The 15,334-nt window shown below is 37.6% G+C and overlaps 1 protein-coding gene across 4 annotated transcripts in view; it reads left to right on the forward strand.

Moving 5' to 3' along the window:
- Window positions 1-15,334, forward strand: part of MTMR8 (myotubularin related protein 8) — a 282,801-nt gene that overhangs the window by 53,977 nt on the left and 213,490 nt on the right. For all 4 annotated transcript variants that reach the window (XM_061410317.1, XM_061410318.1, XM_061410319.1 and 1 more), the window contains exons 2-6: window positions 1,711-1,833; window positions 5,905-6,067; window positions 10,400-10,557; window positions 11,870-11,998; window positions 13,168-13,302. In XM_061410317.1, coding sequence (XP_061266301.1) covers window positions 1,711-1,833; window positions 5,905-6,067; window positions 10,400-10,557; window positions 11,870-11,998; window positions 13,168-13,302 — 708 coding nt within the window. The remainder of the gene's footprint in view (window positions 1-1,710; window positions 1,834-5,904; window positions 6,068-10,399; window positions 10,558-11,869; window positions 11,999-13,167; window positions 13,303-15,334) is intronic.

The raw sequence follows: 15,334 nt of genomic DNA on the forward strand, positions 1-15,334 counted from the left end.
TTTAACTAGCAAATCCCTCTGGACCTGAGGGATTTTCCTTGAAATTTTTTCACTTCATGTAAGTTTTTCAATGTATTAGCATATTGTTCATAATACTCTCATTTAAAGAATTTTACTACATTGTTTTTCCTTTTACAATCTGTATTTTGTGTATTTGCCTCTTCCCTTTTTTTTTTTTTCTTGACCAGTCTTCTCAAAGATCTATTAACCTTTTTAGAGAATTAAACTCTAGTTTTGTTCATGTTTTCTGTTGTTTTATTTTTGGTGTGTGTGTGTGTGTGTGTATGTGGGGGTGATTATCTGCTTATTAATTTCTGTGATTTGTCTTTTTTCTCTGTTCTTTTACTTTCTTCATTGTATTGGATGATTAACTAGTTTATTAATATTTCTTGTTTAATAATAAGTGTACTTAAAGCTGTACATTTCCTTCTTAGTTCTGCTTCAACTGTATCCCACAATTTTTCACTTGTTGTGCTTTTATTATTTTTCAATTTTAAATATTTATGAATTCATTTATGGTTTGCTTTTAACCCAAGGTTAATTTAATAATTTTGTTTCTTAATATATGCTAACTTTGTCTATTATTCTGTTATTAATTTCTAATGGCATCATATCATGGTATAAGAATGCAGATTGTGTGATATCGAACCTTTGGTATTTATTGAGTCTTCCTTTATAGACATTATCATGATGTCTTTTTAGAAGTGTTCTATTATTTGTCATGAATGATTTTATGTTCTTTATTTGTTGGATATAGAGTTCTCTGTATATCTAATAACTTGAAATTTGTAGTTGTACTGTAAAAGTATTCTGTGTCTCTATTCATTTCTATTTTTTGTTTTTGTATGTTTAATCTATCAATTCCTAATTAAAGTGTTAAAATATCCAAGTGTTTCCTTTGTCTCTGCAATTCTGCTATAAGCAAGTACATGATGCAAGATGTATTTTGTCCTGTTCTTTGTCTCTTAATTCTATCTTGTCAGATTTTAAGAATGCTACTCAAGCTTTGTTCATATTTGTCAGTGTATCTTTTCTATCTTTTTTATTTTCAACTTGTTTACATCTCTTAATTTTAGGTATATATCTTTTAGACTGAATATTGTTGAGTATTTGTTTTAATTCAGTCTATAAGTCTGTCTTTTAATTGGTAAGTTTAATTTGTGTATATTTGCTATAATTTCTCTTATATTAGGACTTATTTCTGGCATTTAATTTTATAATTTCCATTTATGGTACTCTTTTTTTTTTTTTTTTCTACTTTCCATTGGGATAAATCAACTTTTCTCTTGCTTTTTAGAAATTTATGTATTCTATTTTCTTGCACTTTAATGGAAGATCTTAAACTTAAGATCTAATCTCATGTTATTTACCCTTATTGATTTTTCCATGCACAATAACTGCCACTTTCCTCCAATAAGATTAGTACTTCATCCATATCCTATTTATCTTCTACACACATCTACCCTATCATAGTAACATCATCTAGAATTTTAATCCATGTTTCCATCTCACTTTTACAGTTTCTTCATGGTTGATTTAGGAAAAGGAAACACAGATCATACTAGTTTGCTACCTTGACAGAAACCAGAAAAACTCAAAGTTTTGTAGTAAATTAACAGCATTTGTCTTACTTTGAGGTACCCCACTTTGATCACAGATGGTGAGTTGATAACTTAATCAGCATTTTTCTCCACCCCACCCTTATAACAGGTAGAAAACGTGAAATTACTGGATCGTTATGTAGGTAAGAAACCAGCTAATGGAAGTCTGTATCTTACTGCAACCCACCTAATCTATGTGGAAGCTTCTGGGACAGCCCGAAAAGAGACATGGGTATGTATGTTCATAGGAAGAAATATCAGAGTCTTAAAGAATTTTGTATACATGCTTTCTCACATGGTAGTTTTTTGAAATTTCAGTTAACAGTTAAATTGCTGTAAAACCTTGTCTTCAAAGACTCTATTCTGGGTGGGTCTTTTCATAAATTGAATCATATAATTTCTCTTCCCTCAAGTTGTTGACTATAGTAATTTTAAACTATATGAGACTTTTCCTCAATATTTTAAGGTAAAGTGATCTCTACGTATTTTCAAGATGCCTACTTGGTAAGCATCCTGAAGTAATTTAAAACCTTGCTACACATAAAATTGCTACACATAAAGTTGGTTCAACAACTAAGAACATCTGTATAACCTGGGAGCTTGTTAAAAATGCAAAAGCTCAGGCCTAAGGTTTTAAATTTCTAAAATGCTCTCAGGTGATGCTGGTGGCCCATGGACTATATTTTGGGTAGCAATAATATAGACCAGCTGTCTAACCTAAGACAGAGTGGTGTGTGTGTGTGTGTGTGTGTGTGTGTGTGTATGCATTGTTACATCTTTAAATAATATTCTGTAATTAGTTTAGCACTAGTAACATTCCTTTACATTACTTTATGCCTTACTTATCCTAGAGTATCATAATTTAATCTTAATCATTAGATTTATGCTTAGACCTCTGTAGCAAGTAAAATATGCTTCTGATATATGGCATAGCACAGCAATTAAGACTAGAGCTAGTGTGTTCAGGGTGAAATCCCAGCTTCAACATTTACTACCTTTGTAACCTTGGGCAAGTTATTTAACTTCTCTGAGGCTCACTTCCCTCATCTGTAAAATAAATGAAATAATAATGCTTGGTTATAGAAATAAAAATGTTGTGCCTAAAATCATGTCTGGCCATGATAGAGACTATTTTATAAGTATAAAATGAATTAAACAGACTGTATATTATAAAAAAGTATTTTAATACTTCCTTTTTAAAAATACCATGACTTTTCCCATATGACATTATATCTTGTTCACTTTGGTATGATGAAAGGATTGAGAAAAGAAGAATCAGGAAAGTTGGTTTTAGCTAGACTCAGTTGTACACTGACTATATGAACTTGGGCAAGTGACTCTTGCTTTCTGGGCTTCAGTTTCCTCATCTGTAAAATTAGGTGGTTAGATTATATAATTAGTAAGGACTCTTTAATTTCTAACAGTTTGGGAACCAGTTCTTTAGTACTGTGTCATGAGCCTTTTCCCTTTCTACCTGCATTTACAGACAGCATATATCTCCACTAATCAATGAATATGGTAAAGTTGCAGGATATAAAATCAACACACAGAAATCCCTTGCATTCTTATACACTAATAATGAGAAAATAGAAAGAGAAATTAAGGAAACAATCTCATTCACCATTGCAACGAAAAGAATAAAATACTTAGGAATATATCTACCTAAAGAAACTAAAGACCTATATATAGAAAACTATAAAACACTGGTGAAAGAAATCAAAGAGGACACTAATAGATGGAGAAATATACCATGTTCATGGATCGGAAGAATGAATATAGTGAAAATGAGTATACTACCCAAAGCAATCTATAGATTCAATGCAATCCTTATCAAGCTACCAACAGTATTTTTCACAGAGCTAGAACAAATAATTTCAGGTATTTTTCACAGAGCTAGAAAAAATAATTTCACAAACTGTATGGAAATACAAAAAACCTCGAATAGCCAAAGCAATCTTGAGAAAGAAGAATGGAACTGGAGGAATCAACCTGCCGGACTTCAGGCTCTACTACAAAGCCACAGTCATCAAGACAGTATGGTACTGGTACAAAGACAGAAATATAGATCAATGGTCCAAATTTGTTTCTACTGTGTATTATTTCAAATCTAATGAACTACATTGGGAAGGGAGAACTTATGTTAACTTTCTATATGTCAAAGGAGGCATATTTACCCAGTTAGTACTGTTAATGAAGCTCTTTCCAGCCTTAGTCTACTTCACTTTCTGCCTCTAAGTCACCAGTTTTTTGCCTGGCACCTGTTTTCAATGATCAGTGTTTTACTGCTCAAACATAGATCTACCATATTGATCAGGAGGGCTTTGATATTCTTGAAATTTGATCTATTAATCCTGTTACATTATCAGTAGTTTTTTGACCCTTCAAAACTTCCACAACAAGAATTAAGTTTGACAAAATAGTTAAGACAGACATTAAGATGAAAAATTCCTTCTTGGAATATGTGAATAGTCCTGCATCTACCCCATTCTTAGATGATGGATATGATTAAAAGATTTCCTGAAAGAGATTTGTTTTCAAAATAAATGGGAGCTGGGGTATAGATTGTGTGAGATGGAGGAAAAGAAAATAAAATGATGATAGGATGGCCATTCCAGGCACAGGTCAGGAAGTCCAGAAAAAAAAAAGTACACTTAGGCTTTAGTGGCAGGAAACATCAGAGACACAGATAGGAGGAGAACATCAAAGACTAAAAATGTAAAACCATGATTCCATGGCATTTTGAAATTATAAAGAGAGACTTGCATTATTTGTATACAGTTTCTTGTACCAGTTCCTTTTCCATTTCTTTTTTGCTGCATTAGCATGAGCAGGGATGATGAAACTAAAGACTTAATAATCCTTCATATTTTTTTTTTAAAATCAGAGTTATTAACCTGTACTCCCATGGGAAATAACTTTCTTAACTACAGTACAGTGCTTATATATAGTTATTTTAGTCCTTAGTCTTATAGTTTCTACTTATTCCCTGAGTCACTTAGGTAAAAAAAAAAAAAAAAATCCTTCATTTCTTCTTTACTGTCACTAGAGTCTAAGATGTGGAAGAGAAATTTTCCTTGTAGTATTTCTGCTGCTGCTAAGTCACTTCAGTCGTGTCTGACTCTGTGCGACCCCATAGACAGCAGCCCACCATGCTTCCCCGTCCCTGGGATTGTCCAGGCAAGAACACTGGAGTGGGTTGCCATTTCCTTCTCCAATGCATGAAAGTGAAAAGTGAAAGTGAAGTTGCTCAGTCGTGTCCGACTCTGTGCGACCCCATGGACTGCTGCCTACCAGGCTCCTCCGTCCATGGGATTTTCCAGGCAAGAGTACTGGAATGGGGTGCCATTGCCTTCTCCGTGTAGTATTTCTAGTTACATTTTAATTCTAGGACTAGAGTTTTTAGACTTTCTAGAGAAATAACTGTGAACAAAGTTAGACTGTCATGGTTCAAATTCTGTCTGTGCTACTTTTTGGATGAATGTCCTTTGATGAAGAATTCACATTTAAGAGCTTTGATTTCTTCGTTCCCGAAATGAGATTATTATACCTTAAAGCATTGTTACAGGGGTTAAATAGTTAATGATCATGGAACACTTCATTAGCAATAAAGCAAAATACCAATTATTAATCATTTTAACTAGTAATTTAATAGAACAAGAGGAAGTTCTATTTTTCTCTGTGACAGTCATTCTACTATGATTTTTAAACTCCAGCAGTCTGGTGGGCTATAGTCCATGGAATTGCAAAGGGTCGGACACGACTCTGCATGGGCACGACTCTCTGCACAGACACAGTCGGACATGACAACCCAGAGACTAAACAATAACAATAGTTCTAGAAGCCATCTGTTCTGAGCCAAATTCACCACAACTGCCCCATAAATCTCCTAACCTTATATCCCTAAGGAGAGAAAAGTTTTATACCATAATTTGCTTTGCATTGAAAGTGTGAAAGTGATAGTGTTAGTCGCTTGGTTGTGTCCGACTCTTTGCAACACATGGACTGTAGCCCACCAGGCTCCTCTGTCCATGGCAAGAATACTGGAGTGGATAGCCATTCCCTTCTCTAGGGGATCTTCCCAACGCAGGGATTGAACCCAGGTCTCCTGCATTGCAAGCAGATTTTTTTACCACTATTTACTTCTGTTTGACAGAAACCCAGTTTTGCCTTACAATGGATGGTTATAGGCTGTAGATATGACCACATGGTTATGCTGTTACCATTACTGAGAGTCAAGCACACTGATAGTTACAGATCTAGTGCATGTCTGTGATCTTTGTTGTTGTTCTTTTCTGTTTTGTAGATTGCACTGCATCATATTGCAACTGTGGAGAAATTGCCTGTCACTAGCCTGGGTTGTCCCCTGATCCTCCGCTGCAAGAATTTCCGGGTGGCCCACTTTGTTTTAGAATCTGATATTGTGTGCCATGAGGTTTATATTTCACTGCTAAAGCTTTCTCAACCAGGTAGTTATGATAGTATTTTTATCTGTTTTAAATAATTTTTTAATTATCCACCCCTCCACCAGAACAGCATAATGGAAGGATCATGGGCTATGGAGTTCAATAGACTTAAATAAGTTTGAATCTGGGCTCTGTTTCTTACAGCTCCATGGTACTTGGGCAAGATGCATAACCTTTGAAGTCAGCTTTGTCACCTATAAAAATAGTGATAGTATAAGCTCGCAATGATAGTTGTTTCATGCATTTTCATTCAGTACTTGGTATATTGTAGATGTTTGACAGATGTTACTTCCTTCTCTTTCTTTCATCTTAAATATCAACTTGTAAATTTTTCCACAGTTCAGGAAGTAAGACTGCTTTGGAGCAAAATTTTTTTGTTGTTGCCTTGCAAGCTGTATGTTTTGCCTGTTGTTCCTACCCCTACCTTTGGTTCCAACTAGCAAACTAGGGAAATTTATCAGAGTGTTTAAACAGTTATCCCTACTTCCTCTGGCCTCACCTTCTTATCTTCTAGCCGAACTCCAGGTGGCTAACCCATAAGCTTCCTCTGGATTCGAATTATATTTCCCTTCACATTTTCTTCTACCTGTGGCCTAGAATAATTTCTTAGAATTTGCTGGTATTCTATATTCAGAGGCTATTTGTTAGCTGGCCCAGCATTTTGTAAAAGGTTCTGGAATACTCCATCCATCTCTGGAAAAGTTATTGCCATAGTTCAGTTCAGTTCAGTCACTCAGTCATGTCCAACTCTTTGTGACCCCATGAACCACAGCACGCCAGGACTCCCTGTCCATCACCAACACCCAGAGTTCACACAAAACCATGTCCATTGAGTCGGTGATACCATCCAACCATCTCATCCTCTGTCATTCCCTTCTCCTCCTGCCCTCAATCTTTCCCAGCATCAGGGTCTTTTCCAGTGAGTCAGCTCTTCGCATCAGGTGGCCAAAGTATTGGAGTTTCAGCTTCAGCATCAGTCCTTCCAATGAACACCCGTTATTGATCTCCTTTAGGATGGACTGATTGGATCTCCTTGTAGTCCAGGGGACTCTCAAGAGTCTTCTCCAACACCACAGTGCAAAAGCATCAATTCTTCAGCACTCAGCCTTCTTCACAGTCCAACTCTCACATCCATACATGACCACTGGAAAAACCATAGCCTTGACTAGACGGACCTTTGTTGACAAAGTGATGTCTCTGCTTTTTAATATGCTGTCTAGTTTGGTCATAACTTTCCTTCCAAGGAGTGTAAGCATCTTTTAATTTCATGGCTGCAATCAACATCTGCAGTGATTTTGGAGCCCCCGTCTATTTCCCATGAAGTGATGGGACCGGAAGCCATGATCTTAGTTTTCTGAATGTTGAGCTTTAAGTGAACTTTTTCACTCTCCTCTTTCACTTTCATCAAGAGGCTCTTTAGTTCTCTTCACTTTATGCCATAAGGGTGGTGTCATCTGCATCTCTGAGGTTTTTGATATTTCTCCCAGAAATCTTAATTTCATCTTGTGCTTCTTCCACCCCAGGGTTTCTCATGATGTGCTCTGCATATAAGCTAAATAAGCAGGGTGACAATATACTACCTTGATGTACTCCTTTTCCTATTTGGAACCAGTCTCTTGTTCCATGTCCACTTCTAACTGTTGCTTCCTGACCTGCGTACATGTTTCTCAAGAGTCAGGTCAGCTGGTCTGGTATTCCCATCTCTTTCAGAATTTTCCACAGTTTATGGTGATCAACACAGTCAAAGGCTTTGGCATAGTCAATAAAGCAGAAATAGATGTTTTTCTGGAACCCTTTTGCTTTTTTGATGATCCAATGGATGTTGGCAATCTGATCTCTGGTTCCTCTGCCTTTTCTAAATCCAGCTTGAACATCTGGAAGTTCACGGTTCACGTATTGCTGAAGCCTGGCTTGGAGAATTTTGAGCATTACTTTACTAGCATATGAGATGAGTGCAATTGTGCGGTAGTTTGAGCATTCTTTGGCATTGCCTTTCTTTGGGATTGGAATGAAAACTTACCTTTTCCAGTCCTGTGGCCACTGCTGAGTTTTCCAAATTTGCTGGCATATTGAGTGCAGCACTTTCACAGCATCATCTTCCAGGATTTGAAATAGCTCAACTGGAATTCCATCACCTCCACTAGCTTTGTTCGTAGTGATGCTTCCTAAGCCCCACTTGCCTTCCCATTCCAGGATATCTGGCTCTAGGTGAGTGATCACAGCCTTGTGATTATCTGGGTCATAAAGGTCTTTTTTGTATAGTTCTGTGTATTCTTGCCACCTCTTCTTAATATCTTCTGCTTCTGTTAGGTCCATACCATTTCTGTCCTTTATCGAGCCTATCTTTGCATGAAATGTTCCCTTGGCATCTCTCATTTTCTTCAGGAGATCTCTAGTCTTTCCATTCTATTGTTTTCCTCTATTTCTTTGTGCTGATCACTGAGAAAGGCTTTCTTATCTCTCCTATTCTTTGGAACTCAGCATTCAAATGCTTATATCTTTCCTTTTCTTCTTTGCTTTTTGCTTCTCTTCTTTTCACAGCTATTTGTTAGGCTTCCTCAGACAGCCATTTTGTCTTTTTGCATTTCTTCTTCTTGGGGATGGTCTTGATCCCTGTCTCCTGTATAGTGTCATGAACCTCTGTCCATAGTTCATCAGGCACTTTATCAGATCTAGTCCCTTAAATCTATTTCTCACTTCCACTGTATAATTGTCAGGGATTTGATTTAGGTCATCCCTGAATAATCCAGTGGTTTTCTTCACTTTCTTCCATTTCAGTCTGAATTTGGCAATAAGGAGTTCATGATCTGAGTCACAGTCAGCTCCTGGTCTTGTTTTTGCTGACTGTATAGAGCTTCTCCATCTTTGACTGCAAAGAATATAATCAATCTGATTTTGATGTTGACCATGTGGTGATGTCCATGTGTAGAGTCTTTTCTTGTGTTGTTAGAAGAGGGTGTTTGCTATGACCAGTGTGTTCTCTTGGCAAAACTCTATGAGCCTTTGCCCTGCTTCATTCTGTACTCCAAGGCCAAATTTGCCTGTTACCTCAGTTGTTTCTTGACTTCCTACTTTTGCATTCCAGTCCCCTATAATGAAAAGGAGAGCTTTTTTGGGGTGTCAGTTCTAAAAAGTCTTGTAGGTCTTCAAAGAACCGTTCAACTTCAGCTTGTTTAGCATTAATGGTCGGGGAATAGACTTACATTACTGTGATATTGAATGGCTTGCTTGCAAATGAACGGAGTTCATTCTGTCGTTTAGTTTGCTGATTCCTAGAATGTCAGCGTTCACTCTTTCCATCTCCTTTTTGACCACTTCCAATTTGCCTTGGTTCATCGACCTAACATTCCAGGTTCCTATGCGATATTGTTCTTTACAACATCGGACCTTGCTTCTATCACCAGTCACATCCACAGCTGGGTGTTGTTTTTGCTCTGGCTCCATACCTTCATTCTTTCTGGAGTTATTTTTCCACTGATTTCTAGTAGCATATTGGGTACCTACTGACCTGAGGAGTTCATCTTTTCAGTGTCCTATCTTTTTGCCTTTTCATACTGTTCATGGGGTTCTCAAGGCAAGAATACTAATGTGGTTTGCCATTCCTTTCTCCAGTGGAGCACATTCTGTCAGACCTCTCCACCATGACCCATCAGTGTGGGGTGGCCCCACGGGCATGGCTTAGTTTCATTGAGTTAGAAAAGGCTGTGGTCCATGTGATCAGATTGGCTAGTTGTCTGTGATTGTGGTTTCAGTTTGTCTTCCCTCTGATGCCCTCTCTCCCTGCCTACCATCTTACTTTGGTTTCTCTTTTATTGCCACATAATCAATTTGTTGCCACAATTTATTGCCACATAAGTTGATCAAATGAGTTATTAACTATATGTTGAATTTTGTTAAAGAGGAAGTAGGGTTGACAGAAGAACAGATGGCTGTTTATCAGCCAGAAGCAGGTACTTGTTTTGACTAAACAAAATGCAAGAACACTGCTAATGTTTTGCTATATGTTACAACAAATACTGCAGTTAAGACATTGAAGATCAATTAAAAATTTTGGTAAGGACCACTTTCTCAGTGTGTTAAAACTGGAAAATTGAATTCAGTCCATTATCCAGCATTGGGATCATATAAATATTTTTAAAAGAAGACTCTGAAGCATTATTTCAATTCTTATTCCTTGTACACAAATAAAGGCAGCCTTGTACACAAATTATTGTCCTTTTCAGGGGCTGATGACAAATACTCCCTTAGGGAGAAGAAAATCTAGCCTTTATTGCATTATTTGATGTTAAGTTTCATTCATTATTACTTATTTTCATGCCTATATTTCTTCTATAGAATTACCTGAAGATCTGTATGCTTTTTCATATAATCCCAAGTTCTCAAAAGACATGAGGGAAAGTGGATGGAAGCTGATTGACCAAACATCAGACTTTGGACGTATGGGAATTCCTAACAGGTACTGGACTATAACAGATGCCAACAGAAACTATGAGGTAATTTTGTTATTGTTTTATTTTGGTTCACTTAATTGAAACAGAAGTATTTCAGCAAACAAAGTTTTGAAAAGGGAAGAAACCACTCATTATCTCTCCTTTTCATTCAACATTCAGCCATTCAACAAGATTTTTATTAAGTAACTAATGCATTTAAAACACCAAGTCAGAGTTCTCATAGTCTAAAGAATAGGGTGCTATGAGAGCATAGATGAAGAATATGGAATTCAAAGTGGAATGCCAGTAAGAGCCTCAAATGCTGGCGAATAGCCTGGAGAAGGGATTCTATCCTAACTTATACAGGGAGAGAAGGAAGGAAGTCAGTAAATAAACTCAGATCATGGATAAATTGAAGAATTTGAACGTTATTCTGAGGACCATAACCACAAGAGTATTTTGATTTGGAAATGTCTGTAAGTATATTTGTATTTTAGAAAGATAACTTTGATATTAGTATGAAGAATTGGTTTGCTGGAGTTAAGAATGCAGGAGAGTGATATGAGAAGTGATGAGAACCTGAACTAAGGCAAGGGCTATGGATGGTGAGGAGGAGATAGTTTTAACAGATTTTTAGGTAGTAGAAGTTAAAGAATTTGGTGACACATTAATGTGGCTGGGAGAAAGAGGGAGAAGTTTAGTAGGCATCCCAGGTTTCCTGGTTTCTGGCTTAGGTGACCCAAGTGGGTATGGATATGTTAGCAAGATAAGGATCACAAGAAGAGGGTCAGACAGTATCTTTAGTTTTAGACGTGAGTTTAAGGTGATTTAAAAAATCAGGTATTTGATATCAAGCATTTTAGCCTAGATCTCCAGAAAGATTTCTGGGCCAAGTATAGAATCTCTCAAGTGTATTGATTCACTAGGAGGACCTGGCATATAGTCACTTGTGACTGTGATTTATTACAGTGAAAATATAGAAGGCAAAATCAACAAAGGGAAAAAGAGTAAAGTCTGGGGAAAACCAAACAAAAGTTGAAGGTTTTGCCCTTTCCCAGTGGAGTCACATAGGACATGCTTCAACTCCTCTAGCAATGTGACATGTGCAAAATGTTTCCACCTATAATGTTAGTTATTCTTAAGGTACATTTTGTTCTTATATATCTCAATATTTTCATTTCTAGAAAATAATAGCATACTTGGAAGAGCTTTTTACGTCAAGGATATTTTTGTTCTTATTTTTGAGGAATCGATGATTCTAGCTTATAGATAATGGATAGCTAATGCTTGAGTGCTATTCCAACCTGTTGCTGCTAGCAGGTAAAAAAAAATGTAAGAAGATTAAGTTTAAAAAATTGAGTTTGTTTTCTTTTAGATATGCAGTACCTACCCTCTTGAAATAGTGATTCCTAAATCTGTTACATTGGGAACGGTGGTTGGAAGTTCAAAGTTCAGAAGTAAAGAACGTGTGCCTGTGCTGTCCTACCTCTACAAAGAGAACAATGTGAGTTGACAAAACTTCTCTGATGAGAACTAAACTTGGCTCTAGAAGACCTGGGTTTAAGTCACACTACTGTCACTTACTAGCTTTGTGACGTCAAGCATGTTACTTCTCTGAACTTTAGTACTTTTGAGGGGTTTTAAGTGGGTCATATCAGGAAAAATATATGTGTACTTTGTAAATTTTAAAGTGCTATGTAGATGTTAAGTGGCATTTGTAGTGTGTTCATTTATTTCTTTCCTGTTCTGCCAGCTCCTGCTTGATGGCAAGTAACTGTTAAATGAATGGGAACAGTCATATGGAAGGATATTTGTAGACTGTTGCCTCTCACTATAACACAGATTTCCTTATTCTTTCTCACTGTTTTTCATATAATTTAGGGTCTTATGGGAAAGCACTTGACTCCTCTGAGTCCCCTTCCATAAGAAGAGACTTCTTGCCTCTTGTGGTCTCTCTGAGATCTGGAATTAGACAAATAGTCAAGTTCTCAGGTGTTCAAGTGCTAAAGAGTATAGTAATGTAAGTGGTTGTCTGTGTCAAACTGTTGAAGTAAGCAGACTATATAACAACACTACCAAAATGTAAGGCAGTTCATTAACTCATCATTATTAGATGTACCTGCTACATAGCTGTGCTATTTTCATATTGAAATGGCTTTAAACAAACCAGTACTATGATTTGGCATTAACTCCTAAAATGAGTGAATTCTGTTCTCTTAAGAAACTCTAGATCTTTGTTCTATCTTGAATTCTTAAGTGAGCCTCTGGTATATGGGTGATATCACTGGGACTATAAAAAGCAAGAAAATTTCAGAAAAAATACTAGCCTAATACATACTAAAAATAGATAAAATTTTATTAAAAACCTCACGATGTGATTTTCTTGTAGTCTGGATTTGTCAAGACTGGGTTGGGAATCTTAGCCATGTAGAAGAAAGAAAAGACTATCTGAGCAACAGTTTGTAGTAACACAGCCCACATGCTGGAGTGGGGAGGGAGGAAGGAAGCTGAGCTCAGTGTTACTGAAATGCTGGATTTCAGGGCTACATATTTTTTTTATTTCACTATCTTGAGTTGGCTCATCCTCTTCTACTCACTGAACATGGGAACAAGGAGGATTTTTTTACCACCTGTAAATATGATCACTCAACTGACAAACATTTTTCTTTACAGGCTGCCATTTGCCGCTGTAGCCAGCCTCTATCTGGATTTTATACTCGTTGCATAGATGATGAACTCCTGCTAGAGGCTATTCGCCAGACAAATCCAGGGAGCCAGTTCTTGTATGTTGTAGACACAAGACCAAAGGTATCTATGTATCAAAACCCTCTCTAATACTTCTATTTTACTCATGCTGCAATGCCCCTCCCATGTAATGAGCTTTGCAATGTTAATGCGAAAGTTGGATTTGTGCATATGGGCTTGTTGTTGTTCAGTCCCTAAGTCATTTCTGACTCTTTGTGACCCTATGGACTGCAACACGCCAAGCTAACCTGTCCTTCACTATCTCCTGGAGGTTGCTCAAGCTCATGTCCATTGAGTCGATGATGCCATCCAACTATCTTACCCTCTGTCGCTCCCTTCTCCTCCTGCCCTCAATCTTTCCCATCATGAGGGTCTTTTCCAATAAGTCAGCTCTTTGCATCAGGTGGCCAAAGTATTGGAGCTTCAGCATCAATCCTTCCAATGAATATTCAGGGTTGATTTCCTTTAGGATTGACTGGTTTGATCTCCTTGCTGTCCAAGGGACTCTCAAGAGTGTTCTCCAGAAGCACAGTTCGAAAGCATCACTTCTTTGGTACTCAGCCTTCCTTATGGTCCAGGTCTTACATCTGTACATGACTACTGGAAAAACCATAGCATTGACTATATGGACTTTTGTCAACAAAGTGATGTCTCTGCTTTTTAATATGCCATCTAGGTTTGTCATAGCTTTTCTTCCAAGAAGCAAGTGTCTTTTAATTTCATGGCTGTAGTCACCGTCCGCAATGATGTTGAAGTCCAATAATATAAAATCTGCCACTGTCTCCATTTTTTTACCATCTATTTGCCATGAAGTCGACAGCTTATGGTGAATGATGTCAGATTCGTGATCTCCAAAGAAGATTTAGCTTTCCGACCAGTGACCAGGCTTGATCATTCAAGAGCTTTTGTGTAGCAGAATTTTATTAAAATATAAAAAGGGACAGAGAAAGCTTCTGACAAAGACATCAGAAGGGGGATGGAGAGTGCTCCTCTAACTAGTCTTAGCAAGGGAGCTATATACTTTTTAATTGGTTATTACAGTAAACCAAAAGAATGTCTCAAGGTTGTAAAGATCTTACTAGACCCACTCCCACAATTTACATTTTAAGATGACAGGATTAGAATTAACAATAGAAAGATTTTACCAGACCCACTCCCATAATATACATTTTAAGATAACAAGATTAGTTAAAAGGTTCTCAAGAAGGAGAAACTTGTCCTCAAGCAGGATACATTGTTGTTATATAATCCTTACTAAGACTAGTGAGGGCTTCCCTGATGGCTCAGAGGTTAAAGCATCTGCCTGGAATGCGGGAGACCCGGGTTTGATCCCTGGGTCGGGAAGATCCCCTGGAGAAGGCAATGGCAACCCATTCCAGTACTCTTGCCAGGAGAATCCCACGGAGGGAGGAGCCTGGTAGGCTACAGTCCATGGGATCACAAAGAGTCGGACATGACTGAGTGACTTAACTCACTCACTCACTCAAGACTAGTGAAAGTCGCTCAGTCATGACTCTTTGCAACTCTATGGACTGTCGGCTACCAGGCTTCTCAGCAGACAGTCCATGGAGTTTTTCAGGCAAGAGTACTGGAGTGGGTTGCCATTTCCTTCTCCAGGGGATCTTTCTGACCTAGGGATCGAATCCTGGTCTCCCACACTAAGACTAAGGAATGTAGAAAAAATGTTTGTCCTTTCCTTCTTCCAGACCCCTATCTCCTCTTTGAGAGCCCCAGACCCTTTGTTCCTCTTTGGGGACCATGGACTTCTTATCAACCTACCTAAAAATTGACTCTCTCATTCCCCCCTTTTCTTTTAGGAGAATTGTGTTGCCAAGGGAAAGGGGCATCATTTTCATTCCATAACTACTTCCTGCTTTTGAGGAGTGTCATCCCTAAATTGTGGAGGCAACATATTCTCCTAACCCTCATATTGAGTGTCTCTGATCCAGGGGCCCCAAGTAATAGTTGGAGGAGGCTGTGGCACTTGTAGGAGCCTGGACAACTATTTGTAACTTAAAAGTTTTCAGACAGTTAGAAACAAATCCCATTATACAGTTACAGATCTAAGGCAAAATAGTCATTAAACCAAGTTAAA

This window comes from Bos javanicus, chromosome X (genome assembly GCF_032452875.1).
Source record: "Bos javanicus breed banteng chromosome X, ARS-OSU_banteng_1.0, whole genome shotgun sequence".
NCBI lineage: Eukaryota > Metazoa > Chordata > Mammalia > Artiodactyla > Bovidae > Bos > Bos javanicus.